The 21,879-nt window shown below is 44.9% G+C and overlaps 1 protein-coding gene across 1 annotated transcript; it reads right to left on the bottom strand.

The window, feature by feature from the left end:
- Positions 1 to 1,310: 1,310 nt before the first annotated feature.
- On the bottom strand, positions 1,311 to 21,618 carry si:dkey-225f5.4 (uncharacterized). Its single transcript, XM_068013071.1, has 10 exons — positions 21,515 to 21,618; positions 17,751 to 17,841; positions 13,844 to 13,964; positions 10,200 to 10,363; positions 9,092 to 9,142; positions 8,573 to 8,721; positions 7,624 to 7,819; positions 6,077 to 6,204; positions 2,592 to 2,766; positions 1,311 to 1,453 (listed from the first exon to the last, which is right to left on the bottom strand). Exons 1-10 carry the CDS (start codon positions 21,616 to 21,618, stop codon positions 1,382 to 1,384), a joined length of 1,251 nt encoding a protein of 416 aa, XP_067869172.1. The 3' UTR covers positions 1,311 to 1,381.
- Between the last annotated feature and the right edge of the window lie 261 nt (positions 21,619 to 21,879).

The following is a 21,879-nucleotide window of genomic DNA, read 5'->3' as shown; positions in this document are numbered from 1 at the left end:
TGTTAATGGGTGGGGGCGGGGAAGTCATGAAAGCAAGGACAGGGCAAAACATGTTATGAGGGGCATCAGTGAGGTGGGCAAATGAATGAATCCCAAGGCTCAGTTTTTGTTACTATTTCAACCCGATGCTTACTTAGTTTCATATACTGCAAAATATTACATTTAACAGGGCCTCCATCAGATTTTAAATTAGCTCCAGCATAGAGCTGGCCAGTTTAAAAAATCATAAAATTATCAAGAGGAACCTGGGCCAAAGAAGTGTTTTAAGAACTGGGACAATGGGGTGGGGGCAGAGAGAAGAAATTAAAAAAAAGTGGGGGTGGGGGTGGGATAAGAAATGAACTGAAATTTAAAATTCTGTGCCAGTTATTATACTGCCTTTCAATATGAAATTTATTCGTTCTATTTGTTTGACTGTTTAGATAATTTTTCAGTGACTGCCATTTAAAGCTCATGTTTTGCCACGCGATGTGCTGAAGTTTGTGCATTGAATTTTTTGAGACCATGTAACAAAACTTTTTCTGTTCCAAAAAAACTTTTCTTTTTCCCTTCTGTTTGTTCAAAGGTTCTTTATTATCGAGGCCAGTTTGCTAAAGAGACTGAAAGGAGCTGTCATTTCAGTGACTTGGCTCAATTTTCATCCAATTCCTTTTTTGCCACCAAACAGCTATACTCAAATATTTCATTACAAAATAAATTTATTTCCTGTACTGGTATATATTGTGTGCGTTTCCTTTTATGCATTCCTGAAATGCATTTTGAGTCTTTTTCTTGTTCTGTACTTTCTTGTGTTCATTAGATGCAGTTTGGCCCTTTTGACCTCATCCTTCGAAGGAAGCAAACTCCACAAAGTCTCCTCGTTACAACAGCTTGTTAAAAGGTGTCGAGTGACTTGGCCTCAACTTTGGCAGCTTCCTGGAACATCACGGCAGCTTTTCATTACCTACTGTACACAATAATTACTGGTGCCTGTCCTAAACATGCTCATCAAAGCCCTAAACTTTTTGTCTTCTGTCTGAGCATAATGTTTACTCGATTCACTTTCCCTATCCAGTATATCTCTATCAAGTCCTACCTTTTTAGAATAATCAAGCACCTTTCCTTCATAGTCACTGGGTCAAGATCCAGGAACTCCCTCCCTAACACCACTGTGGGTGTACTTACACCACATGGACTGCAGCAGTTCAAGGCGGCTGCTCCTCACCACCTTCTCAGGGGCAATTAGGGATGGGCAATAAATGATGGCCTAGCCAGCAACACCCACATGAATAAAATGAATTGTTGGGTACAACAGTTAACAATTCACTACAGACCATAACAAAAATATTTATTAGAGCACAAGAGAGAGAGAGACATCACTTTCTAAAGTTTACAAAGTCCTTTATCCTTTCCAACACTCCAAGGTGTTAAGGTATTCCAACCAGTCAGATAGTGAGGGCTTGGCCTGTGGAGGCTGGGGAGGAAACAAACAAAGAGTAAACGCAGTAATCAGAGTCAGAGAAAGTCATTTTACAGAAGTTGCTGACAAATTTTCTGGGTGCATTTGAAAGTGAGAGTCTTGCCTCTTCTGCACCCACCTCTCCTCTTTCCTATGTATCTGAATGAGAGTGGCCCCTTCAGTACCGTGACTAAGTGGCTGTTCTCCATGAGCCAGGACAGTAAGTGGCGGTGGGCTGTTGAAGGAAGGGGCACTTAGAACCTATCCAATGCCCCAATCCTCTCAGCTGCAGGGGGCAGGAAGGCAATGTAGAAACACATCAGGATCTCTTGTTATTTTCCTTCCTCTGACCCAGAGACACCAGTGTCAGTTCCCCCAATCCACTCATTGGCTCAGAATCAGTTAACATATCATAGAGCAAGGGCTGAAATGAACTTCCTGATCACTTATGACTCAGTATCATTCCTGCCAGGGTCTTAATCCACATCATCAAGCCACCTTCTCATGTTTTTTAGTCAACTCTCCAGTTTCTCTGCGCAATCACAACTCGCTAAAGCTTGGCTCAGATGAGGAACATAAAACTGTGACCCGGAGAGGTTGGAACTACAGTGGCAGACCATTAAACACCACCTCCCTCGCTGGTGCAACACATCACCCTCACACTGTCACTCGGAGACTGTGTGTGGGTGATTTGCTGGAGGGAGGCGGGCAGTCACAGGTCTACAAATGCACAAGATACCCAAGTATGAGGAAGGTCACTTGGCCACTCAGCCCCTTTATTCATCCAGGAGAGGAAGACATGTGGAAATTATGTAATCCTGAACATATACCAACAAAAAAGAAAACACTAACATGATCCATCTTAAGAGCATACAAAATTGACGGCAGGCAAAGCTGAGCTGGTCCATCAAGCTTGCCCTGCACCACGACGGGTGAAACACCACGACTAAACACTTCTTTCCTCCATCTCCTCCCCATCTCTCAAAGCCAGGTAACCCAAGATCATCAAGCCAGGGTTCCACTGCAGGAAAGGGCAGCATTTCTGACAAGAGTTTCTCAACAGAGCAGATGTACTGTGAGGGAGCAAGAATACTGGCTCGGTAAGTAAACCATTGACATTTACCAAAAGTTGAATTTGCTTGAACATCCTCACCTTAATTACAGTTTCAATAGGTTTGTTATTTTCTTGAATGGAGCTGAGCTTGACCTCACCGTTGCCTGGGTAACCATGCTCGACATACAACGTGCAAACAACATTTGAGGAACTGCCAGCAATCAACTGCAAGAACTTTAGCTTTCGGTCACTCTCCAGCCAATCAATGGCGTACCTAGAAACAAGCCAGCAAACCATCACTGGAAATTGCGCAATTAGAACAGAAATACTCCGCAAGCTCTCAGTTAAAATTGGAAACTTGAAATAAATCTACTCTATTTGCATGTCTCAATTTGATGCTTAACCATACAGGACAAGAGGTCCCAGTTCAATCTCTAGACTGTCATGAGTTAGAACCATCCAGAAAGAGGCCATTGGACCCATCAGACCTGTACCAGCTCTTTGAAGGAGCTATCCAATTAGCTCCACCCCACCCTTGGGGTCTTTCCCCACAGCCCTGCAGATCCCAGGAAAGTTGAAGGAAACACTATAAATCGGCTTCAGGCCTGGGGAGGTCAATGGAAAAGACAGTTCAACAGAGTTTCTGCTCCTGCCATGACGTGTATGACTGCTTGGTGCCCTGGCCAATATTTACATGTCAACTATCAAAAGAACAGATTATCTAGTCATTATGTTAGTCACTGCTTGTGGGAGCTTGCTGTGCACAAATTGGCTGCTTTATTTTCTACATTACAATAGTGACTAGACTTCAAAACGCACTTCATTGGCTATAAACAGCTTTGGAATATTCTGAGGTCATGAAAGGCGCTATATAAATGCAAGTTATTTAATGGAGGATCAGCTAGGATCATGTTCCATCTTTTATTACATAAGGACATAATAAATAGCAGGAGTAGACCATCCGGAGCCTCGAGCCTTTTCGGCCAATCAATACAATCATGGTTGATTTTCTGCCTCAACTCCACTTTCCTGCCCGCTCCCCATATCCCTTGATTCCCTGAGACACCAAAAATCTGTCTATCTCAGCCTTAAATATACTCAACAATGCAGCATCCATAGCACTCTGGGGTAGAGATTTCTAAAGATTCACAACCCTTTGAGTGAAGAAGTTTCTCCTCATCTCAGTTCCCCATCCAGGGGAAACAATCTCTCAGTAGCTATCCTGTCGAGCCTCATCAGAATCTTATTTGTTCATTTTATTTTCATTTGTTTCTACTGTGCCTACCCACTGTTTTTTTAATGTTTGTGCTTGGAGTGCTTTGTGCTTTACAGTCAATTCACACCCTCTCTGTACTAACACTTTGTCTTTCACCCCACCATTAACCTACCGTTTGCCTTTGTTCCATCTTCTGGTCGGTTATTCTCTGTGACCTTGTCCTATCAACACCTCCTCTTTTGCTATCTCTTGCCCCACCCCCCGCTTTACTTGCTTAAAACCTTTTACATTTCTAATATTTGCTAGTTGTGAAGAAGGGTCTCCACAGATGCTGCCAGACCTGCTGAGTATTTCCAGCATTTCTTGTTTTTATCTCATCAGAATCTTGTATGTTTCAATGAGATCATCTCTCATTCTTCTAAACTCCAGAGTATAGGCCCAATATACTCAGCCTCTCATCATAGGACATCCCCCTTATCCCAGGAACCAATCCAGTGAACCTTCGCTGTACCGCCTCCAATGCAAGGATATCCTTCCTTAAATATGAAGACCAAAACTGCGCACAATACTCCACGTGTGGTCTCACCAAAGCCCAATTGTAACAAGTCTTTATTCTTTACTCCAATCCCCATGCATTCAAAAGGGAATTAGACTGTTATATGAGAGGGAAGAATGTGCAGGGCTACAGGGAGAAGGTGGGGAAACGGCACTAAATGAATTGCTCTTTTGGAGAGCTGCTGCAAACACGATGGGACGAATGGCCTCCTTCTGTGCTGTAACAATTCTGTGATTCTGTAAAGGCCAACATGCCATTTGCTTTAATTGCTTGCTGTACCTTCATGCTAATTTTGTGTTCCTTTTACGAGTATGCCCAAGTCTCTTTGAACATCAACATTTAAAAGTTTCACATCTTTTAAAAAATATTCTGCTTTTCTGTTCCTACCAAAGTGGACAACCTCACACCTGCCCACATTATACCCCATCTGCCATCTTGTTGCCCATTCATTAACCTGCCTCTCTTTTTGTGTCCTCCTCACAGGTTGCATTCCCACCTAGCTTTGTATTGTCAGCAAACTAGATACATTACTCTCGGTCTCTTCTTCTAAGTCATTAATATAGACTGTAAATAGCAGAGGTCCCAGCACTGATCCTTGTGGCACCCCACTAGTTACAGCCTGCCAACTTGAAAATGCCCTGTTTATCTCTACTCTCCTTCCTGTTAACCCATCCTCTATCCATGCTATTACCCCCAATTCCATGATCTGTTATCTTGTGTATTAGCCTTCTGTGTGGCACATCAAATGCCTTTTGGAAATCCAAGTATATTACATCTACTGGGTGTGGGGGAGGGTTCCCATTTACCTACCCTACTAGTTCCACCATCAAAAAACTCTATAATAAATTTGGCAAACATGATTCCCCTGTCTGATCATACTTTGATTTGCTAGTTAAAACTTACTTAATACTAGATTCCCGCATTTTCCCGATGATGGATGTCAGTCTAATTGCACTGTAATTCCCTGTTTTCTCTCTTTCTTAATTTATATGGGGTTGCTGGACTTTTCTCAGCATTGGGAATCACACACCATAATTTGCTTGTTGCTCTGTGACTGCTGGAAGCCAGACAGTGTTTAGTTTAGAGATACAGCACTGAAACAGGCCCTTCAGCCCACCGAGTCTGTGCCGATCATCAACCACCCATTTATACTAATCCTACACTAATTCCATATTCCTACCACATCCCCACCTGTCCCTATATTTCCCTACCACCTACACATACTAGGGGCAAATTATAATGGCCAATTTACCTATCAACCTGCAAGTCTTTTGGTCATGTGGGAGGAAACCTGAGCACCCGGAGGAAACCCACGCAGACACAGGGAGAACTTGCAAACTCCACACAGACAGTACCCAGAATTGAACCCAGGTTGCTGGAGCTGTGAGGCTGCGGTGCTAACCACTGCGCCACTGTGCCGCCCTAACAAGTGTGTGAGGGCATAGTGAAGGACTGAGTGAGATAAAGGTAACAGGATAGGGGTTCCACAGGATTTCCCCCAACGTCCCGCTGTAACCTGGACAGAAGATTGGCGGAATCCTGTCAGGACCGAGTAACTGGCTGTTTAAACTGTTTCACCAACGGGTTCTGCTGATCCCGTTGAGTTTCGTTGGGAAGAACATAGGAACAGGAGGAGGCCGTTCAGCCACTTAGTGAGATCACGGCTGATCTGTATCTTAACTGAACTGAATAGATACTTGAAAAGGAGAAGTTTACATGGTTCTGAGGAAAGAGCGGGGGAGTGGGACTAATTGGATAGCTCTTTCACAGAATAGAGCAACTCAATGATTTTGTAACTGAGTGTGAACTCACCTGTTCTGCAGGTGCTGGATTTCACCCCAAAGTTCGGCTTGACTCATATAACGTTTCCAGATTTCAGCTGTAATATTTGGTAGGTCAACCGACTCCATTTCAGACAGGTCAAGGAAGGCACAATTGGTCTGGGAGAAAGGAAACGTAGAGAGCTGGATATGGTGATGAAAACTGATAACAGAATGAGTCTATTTTACCAATCACATAAACAGAAGCTTCTGTGAATTTGTTCATGAAGCAATGTCTTCACAATAATCTCTTCGGGGCTGCAGTCCCAGTGACTCACTTGATAAAGACCAGGTCTCACTGTACCCTGCAGAACAGGAAGGTCCCAGATATTCTCAGCTGTAAGTCAACACTGGATTGGGGAGAGGGAAATCTGTCATGCTTCAGACCCATGTCCAATAGGAGAAAGAGGAGGGGGTGAGAGCATGAGTGAGAGAGAGAGAGGGGGAGGGAGGGGATGGTGAGTGAGTGAGGAAAGCATGAGAGTGAAAGAAAATGTGAGCGGGTACACGAGTGAGAGGATTTGCGAATGAGAGAATGTACAAATTTGACTGCGTGGGAGAGAGTGGGCAGAGACTTCCAGAAAAGACAAGACCCTCTGGTCTATCCAGCATGTCCCACACAGCCATGATGCCTCATAATGTGTCCCCTCCTCACCCCTCCAAAACCAGTGAGACCTCCCGAGAGCAGCAAAAAAACCCAGATAAAAATACAGACCAATTGGGGGGGAAAAAATTCTGGAAAGGTCTTACACGACCCCTTTAAGCAAAACTAGTCTGGAAGACTGGCCCTGGTCATATGGTACCTGCCTAAGGTAGATAGAGAAATTTGTTCCCTTTGACAAATGGGTCAATAACCAGAGGCCATAGTTTTAGCATCTTTGAGCGGAAAAATTTCTCATCTCCTGTTTAGATTTTTTGCCAGAGATTTGTCGGGATCTGGAACGCTCTTCCTGGAAAGGTGGAAGCTGATTCCATAAATAATTTTATAAGGAAGGTTGACAGGTACTTGAGGATGAGGAAATTATAGGGTCGTGGACAAAAGGCACGAGTGTGGTACGAAGCACAACTGCTCTTTCAAAGAGGCTGCACAGGCACGACGGGCTGAACAGCCTCCTTTGGTACAAAGTGATCTCCACCCTAGCCAGAAAGAGGTCCCCTATGCTTGAATTGCTTGTTACTTCTCACTGCACAGATTCATAGGTGAACATTAGTAACTTGGGCTAGAAAAGATGCTAGCAGTGGACAATCAAACTCCCAGCACAAGCCAACGGCTTCAGAGGGGGAGAAAAAAACAGCTGGAGGAAGGGACGCAGGAAAATCCAAGCTCCCATTCTCAGCCTCGGTCCCAGAGGTGGTGATGACATTGCAAGTCGGAGGTGGGTGAAGCAGAGAGACCAGAGACTGCAGTTCACCCCCACTCCTCCAAAACCCCATTTGTTCTGGTCCAATTCCTACACAGAAGCTTAAGCAAGTGGCATACGGAAAGTTAGTTTAACAAGGCAGGGAGAAAAATGCCAAAGCAATTAATAATCTGCTCACCTCGAGCTTAACTCTCCCATCCGTGGTCCAAATTACAGTCAACACAAGAGGAGTGAGCTGTGTTAGTGGGATCAGTGCTCGAGGATCAAATCGCAGAGTCATCTGATTTTCAGACAGCGTAAGGACTTTCACACCTGACTGGGATTTCACGGTCTCGTAAAGCCGTGACAGTGTGCGAAAATCACAAGGGTGTATGCTTTAAAATTAAAGAACACACAGAGCTCGATTAGTTGTGAGAAATAAATAGAGTCAGGTAAAAGCAACACTGAGGACAAATGAACTGAAGACAACAATCTCAACTGGATCGAATGAATTACAAACTAGTTAAAGTGTGGGTATCCTTCGCAATTTCCTCACCTCTGCATTATTAATCCCTCCTCATTAAATCGACTTTTGCTCACTAATGGTACCTTTATGACAGAAACACAGCTGCATACTGTGACATCATCATCATCCCCGACCAGAATGAGGATGTGTGTCTGATTCCATCGTCAATCACGCCCAGAGCCCGCACTGCTGTAAGTGACGGAGACTGATATTACACACAATTTATTCTCCATTCACTGCATTTTGCTGGAGAAATAAGCCTGTTTCTAATCGGGAGACGTTGCTGTAGTTTTGGTAATGAGTCCTGTTTGCTGTAGTTCATAGAGACACTGGTTAAACAGACTTTGTTTGCTGTGAAACACTGTTTTCTGTAAGTCATGCTGGAAATCCTGCTCCATCTCCCAACTCATTGTGTGACACAGTGGTGTCAATACTCCTTGCGGAAGTATATCAGTGAGATTTGTGACTGTAAAGTACAGAAACTCTCACTGGGTGGGACTGACTACAAAACCCATTGGCACTTGTGAAGTGAGTTCCATCTCCCACAGCACCTGCTTTAACGACATTTGCACCATAAACCATTATACCAGTATCAATCTATATTGGATCTAGTGGTCCTCACCAGTCACTGAAGCCACCTTTCTTAGTCAAGAGCTGGGTTGTTTGCTGTGCCTGTTGTATTGAAGTATGACACTTGCTTATGCACAAAGTACATTCCTCGATGGCCTGTTCAGTCAGGCTCTTCTCTTTTGCCAAAGTGAGTTTCCGCTCCTGGACAAGAAATAAAAAGATACAACTAGACTTGAAGAGTATGGCAGCAAAGTAATTTATTCCAACTACAAGATCCTGGGCTCAAGTTCCACTTTGGCTCCTCGCCTTGCTTTTATGACTTTCATCAACTCTCAGCTGAACTAACAAAGTCTCAGACAAGGACTAGGAACAAAATGGCTACAGCAGCCTAGCAGTTACAGTTAACGGAGGTTCAGTTCAAATCCAACCCTGAATGAAATTCAGTAAACCTGCCAATTTCTGAGCTGACACCAGATAATAGCATAAAAGCTGCCAGTTTGTCAAAACCACCCAAATGCCTTTCAAACAATTCTATAAATTTTATGATCATTGCCAGTCTCTACTAACGTACCTCCTTAAGTTGTAACTTTATCTGTTGCAGAGCCGCTTCCAACTGTTGTTTCTGTTTGCGGGAAAATAATGAAAATGAATTAGCGATCTCAGTTGACTGCAAGAGCCATACAATGAACAGTAGACAGATAGGGATTTCCCCCCACGCTGCATCAGTTAGTTTTGGGATGTGAGCCTGCGCTAGTGGCAGTCTTGATTTCAACCTTATCACATTGGGAACTGCAAAGTGACAGCCAGGCACCCTCCCTCAGGGAGATCACCCTGCATTCGCTGACCTACATTGGCTCCCAGTCCAGCAATGCCTCAATTTTAAAATTCCTCCAGCCCCATGACCCTCTCAGATTTCTGCGCTCCTCTAATTCTGGCCTCCAGCATACCTCCAATTTTCATTGCTCCATCAATGGCACCCTGCCTTCAGTGGGCTGGGCCCTAAACTTTGAAATTTACTCCCTAAACCTCTCTGCTTCTCTCCTTTAAGATTCTCCTTACAACCCATCCCTTTGACCATGTGTTTGGTCACCTGTCCTAATATCTGCTTGTGCAGCTTGATGCAAAGCTTTATCTGATAACGCTCCTGTGAAGCACCTTGGAATGTTTTACGAGTTGTGATAGATGTGAAAATACTTTAGGACAACAGCTTCCCTGGTACCATCACTTCATGACCTCAGGGCGTTCCAAAATATTTTACACCCAATGATGTAAGGTTGAAATGCAGTCACTGTTGCAATGTTGGAAAATGTGGCAGTCAGTTTGCACACAGAAAGATCCCACAGGCGGCAATGCGATAGTGATCCGATTTTTTTTTAAAGTGATGCTGGTTGAGGGATTTGGCCAGGAGACTGAGAAGAACTCCCTTGCTTTTCTACAAAATAGTTCTGGGGATCTTTTACGCCCACCTAAGAGGGCAGATGGGGCCTTAGGTAACATTTCCTTCAAAAGAAGGCACCTCTGACAGTGCAGCACTCCCTCAGTACTGCACTGGGAGTGCCAGCCTAGATTTTGTGCTCAAGTCTCTGAAGTGGGATTCTGACTCAGATAAGAGAGCTATCCCACTGAGCCACAGTCAACATGAAAACCAATTGGCTCCTGTACAGTGAACTTCTGATTACCTTTGCTTCATATAACTGAATAGCATCCCTCAGAGCTTGCTGCTTTGTCTCCAGAGTTTGGAATTTCTGCAGAATTGTAGAAATGTTTTGCAGTTCTTCATCTTGCACTCGACATTCTGCTTTCAGGCTCTTCCACTTTTGCCTTGTTTCATTCAGTTTCTTCTCTATTTAAAGAAATGAACTAGCATCAAGTATTTCAGCTTCCACTGTCCCACCGCTCTAAACACCAAGCCTATCGAATCTACCAAAATCCTTTCGCAAGCGAAAGGGTCAGCTAACCTGCGCAGCCATCCTCTCAACCTCACCATCATCCATTAACTTACATTTAATGTAGCAAAACATCCCAAGAAGCATTATCACACAAAATTTCATACTGAGCCACTGAGAGATATTAGGTCAGGTGACTAAAAGCCTTGGATGAAGAGGTAGGTTTTAAGCAGCATCTTAAAGGAGGAAAGAGAGGTGGAGGTTTAGGGAGGGAATTCCAGAGTTTAGGGCCCAGGTAGCTGAAGGCACAGCCAACAACAAATTGACGAAGGGAATTTGGGATGCACAAGAGGTCAGAATTGAAAGAGTTTTGAGACCTAGAGGGATTTGAACACAAGGATAAGAATTCAAGATCGACACATTGCCAAACTGGGAACCAATGTAGGTCAGCGAACACAGGGGTGATGGGTGAATGGGACTGATTGTATAACTTGCATCGTCAAGCCCATTTCTGATCACTTCCCAGCCTTCCTCACTGTCCATATCTGTCTGCCTTTCCCCAACCTCTTTAAATCATTCTCTGCCCCAGACAAGCATACACTCTGCTCCTTCACTACTACTCGCACTCCAAAATACCCTCCAACACACCTTCCTACAACATCACTACCTTCATTAATATGTTCCACTGCTCCTTTGTTTCCATTTTCAGTGTCCTTGTCCCCACCAAATCCCTGCACATCACCACCGTTACTGCTTGCCCTGGTAAGCCCACTCTGCAGAGGGACACAGAGCAAGGCCACATGGCCATAACCTACAATTGACTTGCTTGTCCAATCCAGCTTTAGCATCTCAAGTTATCACGACCCTTCCCTCTCCTCCATCAAGCTCCAGGAATATGCTGCAGGAACCCAAATTTCTTTACTCTCCCACAAACTGCCACCTCTACACCCTCAGCTGTCACCTCTAACACTAGGTGCAAGGAATTAATGGATTTCATTGTCTCTAAAATTGAGGCTACCCACTCTGCTATCCCCACCTGGCCTGTTTCCCCCTCAATGTCTCCCTGCCCTAACCACTCAGACACCTCCCTGCTCAGCTCAACCCCATTACTCTATGGCTCCCCCATCCACCGACCCTTTCATGGGATCCATCAACTGCTCTTTTGATCACCCTCTTTTGTTTGCAGCACTTTATCCCCCATACCTCAGTGCTCACTGTCATCAATAACTACTCCCTCCCATAGCTATCGTCCCCCCCACCACCACCCTCCAAAACTAACACTCGCCCAAATAAAAGAAAAACACGATCTGTTAGCTCTCGCCACCAAGCCTCGCCAATGTCCTGAATCCAACTCAGCGGTCACCTCCATCACCATTCCCTATTGGGGGAATCTCTTCAGTCTGGTGTCTGCTCCAGCACAGCACTGACATTGCCCTGCCCAAAGCCACTGACATCCTTTGTGATGGTCACTGTAGCCCATTACACTTCCTTGTCTGCCTCGCACCTTTTCGATACAAATCAGCTACTCCATCCTCCTCTGCAACCTCTCCTCATTAGCTTCTTCGCCCTCACACTCCATGGATCCGTTCCTACCTCCCACTGTAGCTAACACATCTGCTGTGGTTTCTGCTCCTGCGCCAGCTAGGTTTTCTCCAGTTCCATCCTTCGTAATCCCCTTTTTCCTCTGCTATATGTTGCCTCACTGTAATACTCGCCAGCATGAGGTCAGCTTCTATGTGTCTGCCAATGGTCCGCTTTTACCTCCCCACAATTGCCTTCCTGTGCTTGTCTGACCAATCAATGGATGACAAGTCTTTCGCCAGCTTAATGCTAGCAAAACTGAAACCATTGTCTGGCTCCAGGCAAAAACTACAAACTCTTAACCTGATTCCATTGCCACCCCCACTACAGCTTGCTCAATGGGGCTCATTTGATGCAAGTTTCTATCCCATTATTTAAAATATTTACTTTCACCTCTAACATTGGCCACCTCTGTCTCCATCTTACACCCACTGCTACACATTAGCAACAGTAGGCTCTATTTTTCCAATGCTCTCCTTACTTGTTTGCATAGACGGACTGCAAGAACTGCAACTCTTTCAATCTCCACCACTTGCTTCCGATTCCATACCAAGTCCTGTCCAGGTAACACTTCACTGACCCCAAGAACTTGAGATTTCAAAACTTGTCCATGCCTGCAAATCCTTTCCTGGCCTTCCTCCACTTTGCCTGTGGCAGCTCTGATCCAAGCACTCCAATACCCAACTCTGGGCTACTCTGCATTCATCCCCCATGCATGCTGGACTCCTCTTCCTGTACTGATCCAGCTCTTCCCAGCTTCATAAATCACTTTAAAATATACTATTTTTTTTGAGCATGCCTTTATTTATTTTCCTACATCTTGCTCAGTGTCCACTCTGCTCTGAGACATTTCACTACATTAAAAAGCTTCTCTACTAAAACACTTTTGTCAGAAATAAGGCAAACAAAACTCAAAATAATATTTTGTTTTGAGTTTGACAAAAGAAATTGAGCAGAACCTTAAACTACCTCCACCGCCATCCCCAAAAATTTCCAGATCCTTCATAAAGGCTCTTATTCAACAATCACATTTAATAAATGCAACTAATAAACAAACTGCCGGAGTGGATGACCTAGGAAATGTTATTTGTTTCAATAACGTGCTGAAACACAGGCTCATGACTGCATCGCCTCTAAGGCGAGCTCCCAATTCCCGATTTGCATTGGCGGAGTGGAAATCGAATGGAATGACAGTGAGCAGAACGCTACACAGGGAGCGGGGAAGAGAGAACATCCTACTGACTGAAGAGCAGTACAGTCATCCTCTGGTCAGTGAACCCATGTCATGTGGCCATAAAGTGACTGGGGCACAACTGGCATTAAGCCATCTGAACACCACTTCAAACCAACAACAACTTGCGTTTATATAGCACCATTAACATCGTCAAACATCCCAAGGCACCTTACAGGAGCATTATCAGACAAAACTGGACACCAAGCACGAGGAGTTATTAGGACAGATGACCAAAAGCTTAGTCAAAGAGGTAGTTTTGAAGGGATATCAAAAGGGTATACAGAGGCCTAGGGAGGCAATTCCAGAACTTAGGGCCTAGGCAGCTGAAGGCACGGCCATCAATGGTGAGCGATGAAAATTGGGAGATGAGCAAGAGGCCAGAATTGGAGGAGTGCAGAGATCTCGGAGGGTAGTAGAATTGGAGATGAGCTAGGAAGGGACAAGGCCATGGAGGGATATGAATACAAGAATGAGATTGTATTTTAAATTATTGAAAGCCTTGGTTTTATTGGCCATGAGTTCATGCCAATTACATCATTTTTTTCCCTCAAGCAATGATCTTTCAGATGAAGTGGATCCCAAGAATCTCCATTAGAACCAGCTTTCAGTCCCCCAAACTCACGGATATCCTGCTGCTGGATACGTTCTTTAATTTCCTTGACATCACTGTTTTTCACCATGTCCAGGAATAAAGCACAAGTCTTCAGTTGCCGAAACATCATCTTCTGGTTCCTCCGAAAACCCTGAAAGAGTAAGGCGCGGTACCTGCATTGTAAATAGAGACTCAACAAATCTAAGTAGTGTAACGTAGCATTAACAACCCCATTAGATAAAGTAGGCTTGCGTCTAATGATATGCCTTCTTACACAGTCATATATGGCAAAAAAGGAGGCCATTCAGCCCATCAAGTCCTTGCTAGCTCTCCACAGAGCTACTCCTTCAGTACCAATGCCCTGCTCGATCGCTGTAGCTCTGCAAGTCTATTTCCTATATGTGGCCATTCAACTTCCTCTTGAAGTCATTGATTGTCTCCACTTCCACCACCCTGTGGACAGTGAGTTTCAGGTCATTACCACCCGCTGCGTAAAAAAGTGCTTCCTCATATTCCCCCTGCATTGCTTTCAAAACTTTCAATCTGTGTCCCCTAGTCATTGTACCATTAACTATTGGGAACAGCTTTTCAATGTCTAACTTATCTAAGCCTGTCATAATCTTGTACACTTCTTTTAAATCTCCCCTCAATCTTCTTTGTTCTAAGGAGAACAATCCCAGCTCTTCCAACCTAACCTTGTAACTAAAATCCCCATTCCAGGAACCATTCTAGTAAATCTGTTCTGCACACTTTCAAGGACCCTCACATCCTTCCTGAAGTGTGGTGACCAGAACTGGATGCAATACTCCAGATGGGGCCTAACCAGAGCTTTATAAAGGTTCAGCACAACATCCCTGCTTTTTACTCAATGCCTCTGTTTATGAATCCCAAGATCCCATATACTTTACTAACCACTCTCTCAATATGTCCTGCCACCTTCAAAGATCGATGCACATGCACCTCCAGGTCCCTCTGTTCCTGCACATTCATTAGAACTGAGAGTGGCTCAAAATGCTTTTAATACAATTAATTACTTTGCAGTAAGTGGATAAATATCAGTCATTTTGCGCATGGCAAGACCTCAAAAACTGCAATGAGATGACGAGTCAGTTAATGGATTTTTCTGCTGCTGTTGAGTAAGGGAAGAATGTTGCCTTGGACTTTGGATAAACCCAAGGCTCTTCTTTGAATAGTGCCAGGGATCTTTATCCTCATCCATGCCTTTGTTATCTCTAGACTTGAATATTCCAACATTCTCCTGGCCAGTCTCCCATGTTCTAACCTCTGTAAACGTGAGGCAATCCAAATCTCTGCTCCCCATGTCCTAACTTGCACCAAGTACCGCTCACCCATCACACACTGTGCTCGCTCATCCACACTGGCTCCTGGTTAGGCAACGTCTCGGTTTTAAAATTAGCAACCTTGTTTTCCAACCCCATGGCCTCGCCCCTCCCTTTCTCTCTAATCTCCTCCAGCCCCACAACCCTCTGGAATTTCTGTGCTCCTCTAATTCTGGCCTCTTGACCATCTCCGATTATAAATGCTCCACCATTGGTGGATGTGCCTTCAGCTGCTTGAAGATGCACTTTAAAACCTACCTGTGACCAATTTTTTTAGTAGCTGTCCTAACATCTCCTTTTGAGGCTCGGTGTCAAATTTTGTTTTATAACATTCTTGTGAAGTGCTTGGGATGTTTTTCCACATTAAAGGCGCAATATAAATAAAAGTCTTTGTTAACTTCCACTCGAATGATCCGAACAGACGGGCAGGATTTTGGCTTAACATCTCATTTGGAGAACAGTATCTCTGATGATGCAGTATACCCTGGAATAGTCAACCTAGAAGCTGCCCGGCACCATTGTCCTTTTTGTCATTTAATTACTTTTGCGCATCACAAGCCTTCCCCTTTGTTCTATGTTCCCCATTTCCTGCTGTCTTCCTGGCTGCACTTGCTTAAAAACTGCTAAATCTCTCATTTTTTCTCGTTCTGAAGAAGGAATTTTCCTCCACACAAGATCAGGTGGCAGGTTGTTCAACCTTGTCCATCTTAGAGCGAAGACCAAAGTACGGAAGGTCCTCATCAGGGAACTCCTCTTTGCTGACGATGCTGCATTAACATCCCACACAGAAGAGTGTCTGCAAAGACTCATTGACAGGATTGCGGCTGCCTGCAATGAATTTGGCCTAACCATCAGCCTCAAGAAAACAAACATCATGGAACAGGACGTCAGAAATGCTCCATCCATCAATATTGGTGACCACGCTCTGGAAGTGGTTCAAGAGTTCACCTTCCTAGGCTCAACTATCACCAGTAACCTGTCTCGCGATGCAGAAATCAACAAGCGCATGGGAAAGGCGTCCGCTGCTATGTCCAGACTGGCCAAGAGAGTGTGGGAAAATGGCGCACTGACACAGAACACAAAAGTCCAAGCGTATCAAGCCTGTGTCCTCAGTACCTTCCTTGCTCTATGGCAGCAAGACCTGGACAACGTATGTCAAGAGCGACGTCTCAACTCATTCCATCTTCGCTGCCTCCGGAGATTCCTTGGCATCAGGTGGCAGGACCGTATCTCCAACACAGAAGTCCTCGAGGTGGCCAACATCCCCAGCTTATACATCCTACTGAGCCAGCGGCGCTTGAAATAGCTTGGAAGATGGCAGGATCCCCAAGGACGCATTGTACAGCGAGCTCATCACTGGTATCAGACCCACCGGCCGTCTATGTCTCTGCTTTAAAGACGTCTGCAAACGCGACATGAACTCCTGTGACAATGACCACAAGTTGTGGGAGTCAGCTGCCGGTGATCGCCAGAGCTGGCGGGCAGCCATAAAGTTGGGGCTAAAGAGTGGCAAATCAAAGAGACTTAGCAGTTGGCAGGAAAAAAGACAAAAGTGCAAGGAGCGAGCCAACTGTGTAACAGCCCCGACAACCAATTTTATCTGCAGCGCCTGTGGAAGAGTCCGTCACTCTAGACTTGGACTTTATAACCACTCCAGGCGCTGCTTCACAAACCACTGACCACCTCTAGGCCCTTACCCATTGTCTCTCGATTCAAGGAGGCCAAAGAAGAAGATGTAAGGCCATTGATCTGAAATGTTAACTCTGTTTCTCTCTCCACAGATGCTGAGTATTTCCAGCATTTTCTGTTTTTGTTTCAGACTTCCAGCATCTGCAGTATTTTGCTTCTATTCTTGGAATACGTGGTCGAGTTCTGGAGTTGGTGTTGAACTTGCAACCTTCTGACTTGGAGGTGACAGTGCTGGAAAGTGAGCAAAGCTGACAAAAGTGACTCTGACCATCCCTGCACAAATTGTGAGAGTCACTTTCTCAACATGAGACTGCCAGTCAAGACTTTACTCCCCCAGCAAAATCCTGACCTTGTATCATGATCTTTCTCCTCCTTTCCCCTCTCCCTTCATGAAGGTGCTGGCTATTGCTGGAATAGTTTGACTGACACTGGCAGCCCTGCAGCACCTTGTCCAAACAAACGCTCTTCACCTTGGCAGGCTGTTGAACAGTGCGGGTCTCAGGACCTGAAACATGCTCTCATCCAACGTCCACATAAGCTGGGGTATTGTGTCCAATTCTGGGCATTGTACTTTAGGAAGGATGTCAAGGGTTTGGAGAGAACTGAAATTTTAGGTGGACTTTCCAACTGGGTCACTATCCCAGCTCATTTCCCCTTCTCCAGCCCAGAGAGGCTGAGTCCAGTTACATACAGTGCCTTAAATACAATTAGCCACATCTGGGTTATCAATTAGCCACATGTGGACAACACTGTCCACGGATCTACAGGCTTTTAAAACCGAAGCATGGCTGTTCCAAATCACCCACCACTACTTGATTTATCATGTCTTATCTCCTACTGACTCTGCAAGCTTACCTTTGGACTTAGGTTTTGCAGAAATGTATTACAATATGCAACGCAATACTTACAATCGCATGCTGAACAACAGCAGGACCTTCCTCTGATACACACTCATCCACTTCATGGATTTTTTTTGCAAGCTCCGATTCCTTGAGAAGCCTACAATTTAAGAAAAGCAAAGTTTTTCCAACAGCAGCTGGCAAAAACGATACACCTTTGAAAACAGATACAACTGTACGATGCACGTTTAGAGAGTTCCTTTACAAGACATTCCTCACTATTTCTAACCAGGACGACAGGCAACTGACCAGTTACCAGATGACTGTTACTGATGCTCTCAAACCAGCTGCTAGACTGTGCACAATAGTCAGCAGTGATTCCCTTGGGGTACAGCTCTATCGCGCTTTGCTCCCCTCAAACCTTAAATAGTTTTCTAACATCAGTTGGGAAACTATTGGAAAAAATTCTGAGGGACAGGATTAATCTCCATTTGGAGCGGCAGGGAACAATCAGGGATAACCTGCGTGGCTTTGTCAGGGGGAGATCGTGTCTTGACTAACTTGATTGAATTTTTCAAGGAGGTGACTAGATGTGTAGATAAGGGTAAAGCAGTTGATGCAGTCTACATGGACTTCAGTAAGGCTTTTGATAAGGTCCCGCATGGGAGATTGGTTAAGAAGGCAAGACTCCATGGGATCCAGGATAATTTGGCAAATTGAATCCAAAATTGGCTTAGTGGCAGGAAACAGAGGGTAATGGTCTAGGGTTGTTTTTGCGACTGGAAGCCTGTGACCAGTGGTGTACCACAGGGATCAGTGGTGGGACCCTTGCTGTTTGTAATGTACATTAATGATTTAGACGTGAATATAGGAGGTATGATAAGTTCGTAGATGACACGAAAATTGGTGGTGTTGTAAATAGTGAGGAGGAAAGCCTTAGATTACAGGCCGATATCGATGGGCTGGTAAGATGGGTGGAGCTGTGACAAATGGAATTTAATCCTGAGAAGTGTGAGGTGATGCATTTTGGGAGGACTAACAAGGCAAAGAATATATAATGGATGGTAGGACCCTACGAAGTACAGAAGGTCAGAGGGGACCTTGGTGTACTTGTCCATAGATCACTGAAGGCAGCAGCACAGGTAGATAAGGTGGTTAGGAAGGCATATGGAATTCTTGCCTTTATTAGCAGAGGCATAGAATATAAGAGCTGTATAAAACGCTAGTTAGGCCACAGCTGGAGTACTGTGTACAGTTCTGGTCACCACACTATAGGAAGGATGTGACTACACTGGAGAGGGTGCAGAGGAGATTCACCAGGATGTTGCCTGGGCTGGAGCATTTCAGTTATGAAGAGAGACTGAAAAGGCCAGGGTTGTTTTACTTAGAGCCGAGAAGGATGAGGGGGGACATTGATTGAGGTATACAAAATTATGAGGGGCATTGATAGGTTAGATAGGAAGAGACTTTTTCCCTTAGCAGAGGGGTCAATAACCAGGGGGCACAGATTTAAGTTAAGGGGCAGGAGGTTTAGAGGGGATTTGAGGAAAAAAAATTTCACCCAGAGGGCAGTTCGAATCTAGAATACACTGCCTGAAGTGGTGGTAGAGGCAGGAACCCTCACAACATTTAAGAAGTATTTAAATGAGCATTTGAAACACCATAGCATACAAGGCTACGGGCCAAGTGCTGGAAAATGGGACTAGAATAGTTAGGTGCTTGATGGCCGGCACAGACACGATGGGCCGAAGGGCCTGTTTCTGTGCTGTATAACTCTATGACTCTATAATCCAACATTCGTTTCAGTTAGCTTCTAAAAGAGTCTCAAAACCTTCAATTATTTCTTGAATACTTTGTCAAATTTTTGTCCGATAACTGATAATTCCTGTGAAGTGCCTTATTTCATTAATGGCATTAAAACCATGGCTCAATTGCTGGCATTCATGCTCGAGTCAGAGTTGTGGCTTCAAGCTCCATTCCAGAGACATAAGCGCAAATCTAGGCTGACACTCCAATACAGTAATGGAGAGCTGCACCATTGGAGATGCCATCTTTCAGGTGAGACATTAAACCAGGGCCAGGTCCTCCCACTCAGATGGACATAAAAGAACCAATGGCCACTATCTTGAAGAGAAGCAGAGTTGTCCTGGTCAATATTTATCCCTCAACCAACATCACTAAATAGAGATTATCTGGTCATCTTCCCAGTGCTGTCTATGGGAGCTTGCTGTGCACAAATTGGCTGCCATACTTCTAAAATTACAACAGCAGCTACACTTCAAAACGTACTTAATTGTCAGTAAAGCACATTCAAACTTCCTAAAAGGTACTGTATATATATTTTTAATTTGTTCATGGAATGCGAGCATCACTGGCAAGGCCAGCATTTATTGCCCATCCTTAATTGTCCTCAAGACAATTGTGGCAAGCTGCCTTCTTCAACTGTTGCAGCCCTTGTGGTGTAGGTACACCCACAGTGCTGTCAGGTAGGGAGTGACAATAAAGGAATGGTGATTTTGAAGTTAGGATGGTGTGTGGTTTGGAGGGGAACTTGCAGGTGGTGGTGTCCCCATTTACCTTCTAGGTAGTAGAGGTCACAGGTTTGGAAGGTGCAAGTTACTGCAGTGCATCTTGTCGATGGTACACACTGCTGTTACTGTGTGCCAGTAGTGGAGGGAGTGAATATTGAAGGTGATGGATGGGGGTGCCAATATAAACACAAGACTTTCATTCATGTTGTTGAGCTGGGGGTTCCTACCAAAGGCACATCACAGCTGAATTCAACACTTCCCTCACCTGATTTCCAGGTACACACTGGAGTGGAAACCCTGGCTGATAAGCCAATCGCAACACTCACACACTCACTCAACTAACTCAGTCCAGATCAGGAACTGAAGGTGGGCATTTTCTACTCTCTATGAAACTCTAAGTACAGCTCTGCCAACTGGTCTTCCCCACATGTAACATTCATTTGGGCTTGCCTTTCCAAATAAGGGGAAACAAAAGATATTTCTTTCAAAGCCACCATCGAAACAATCAATTAGTTCTTTTGAAATAAGTCAATTTTTTTTTAAAAAAAGACCACATTAATTTCAATTCACAAGGAGATATATCATAAGACAGGATTGAAGCATGGAAAATAAGGGGTGAATAGTCATGGTATCAGACTTTAGTTTTTAGTTTAGTTTAGAGATACAGCACTGAAACAGGCCCTTCGGCCCGAGTCTGTGCCAACCATCAACCACCCATTTATACTAATCCTACACTAATTCCATATTCCTACCACATACCCACCTGTCCCTATATTTCCCTACCACCTACCTATACTCGGGGCAATTGCTAATGGCCAATTTACCTATCAACCTGCAAGTCTTTGGCATGTGGGAGGAAACCCACGCAGACACAGGGAGAACTTGCAAACTCCACACAGGCAGTACCCAGAGTTGAACCCGGGTCGCTGAGGCTGCGGTGCTAACCACTGCGCCACCCATTAAATGTTCCTTTAATCTAAAACGGTAGATTTTTCTTTCAAACATAAGGTCTTATCTGTAAAGCGCAGGCTCCTGCAATTGAAGCAACAGCTCAGCACCCAGCAGCTCGGGGAGACAGGAATCAACAGGAGGAGAGGAATCCTCCTCGGGCCTCGCTACAACCAGGAGCCGGCAGGGCACAGAGGGGTGAGGCCGGGCTGAGCCCGAGGCCATTCACTGAGAGCTGAAAGCGCCCAACTTGTTACAATGTGGATACAGTGAAGGAGAAATGTATCCAAACGGAAGCGGCGGCTCCATTCAGCGGCTCAAACCCGCCCTGCCCAGTGCACAGGCTGCACTCACCCCCTCGCTCTCTCCGCCAACATTTCACCAACAACCCGCTCAGACAGTTCAAATTGTAACACCCCACCAACGCCTTCTGCTATTGGCTGATATCTGGCTAACATCACTATGGCGTCATGTTAAAGGGGAAGGCAGGCGGGACTCTTAAAGGCGCCGTGATCTCCTGCAACAGCTCGGCCTTAACAGAGGGGCCAGTGACTAAGGGGCATAGATCTAAATTTAAAGTGATTGGTAGAACGATTAGAGGGGAGATGAGGAAATATTTTCTTACCCAGAGGGTGGTGGGGGTCTGGAACTCACTGCCTGAAAGGGTAGTAGAGGCTAAAACCCTCAACTCATTTAAAAGGTGTCTGGATATGCACCTG

This window comes from Heterodontus francisci, chromosome 33 (assembly GCF_036365525.1).
Source record: "Heterodontus francisci isolate sHetFra1 chromosome 33, sHetFra1.hap1, whole genome shotgun sequence".
Taxonomy (NCBI): Eukaryota; Metazoa; Chordata; class Chondrichthyes; order Heterodontiformes; family Heterodontidae; genus Heterodontus; species Heterodontus francisci.
Note: the sequence above shows the minus strand (reverse complement) of the source record. Positions and strands in the feature narration are given on the sequence as shown.

Excerpts from the sequence above, each read along its gene's own strand:
- si:dkey-225f5.4 (XM_068013071.1), bottom strand. The coding sequence starts at position 21,618 with ATGTTAGCCAGATATCAGCCAATAGCAGAAGGCGTTGGTGGGGTGTTA. Across the intron at positions 7,820-8,572 it reads AAAGGTGGCTTCAGTGACTG|CATACACCCTTGTGATTTTC; the intron begins GTGAGGACCACT and ends TTAATTTTAAAG. Across the intron at positions 1,454-2,591 it reads CTATTGAAACTGTAATTAAG|CCTCCACAGGCCAAGCCCTC; the intron begins GTGAGGATGTTC and ends TTTCCTCCCCAG.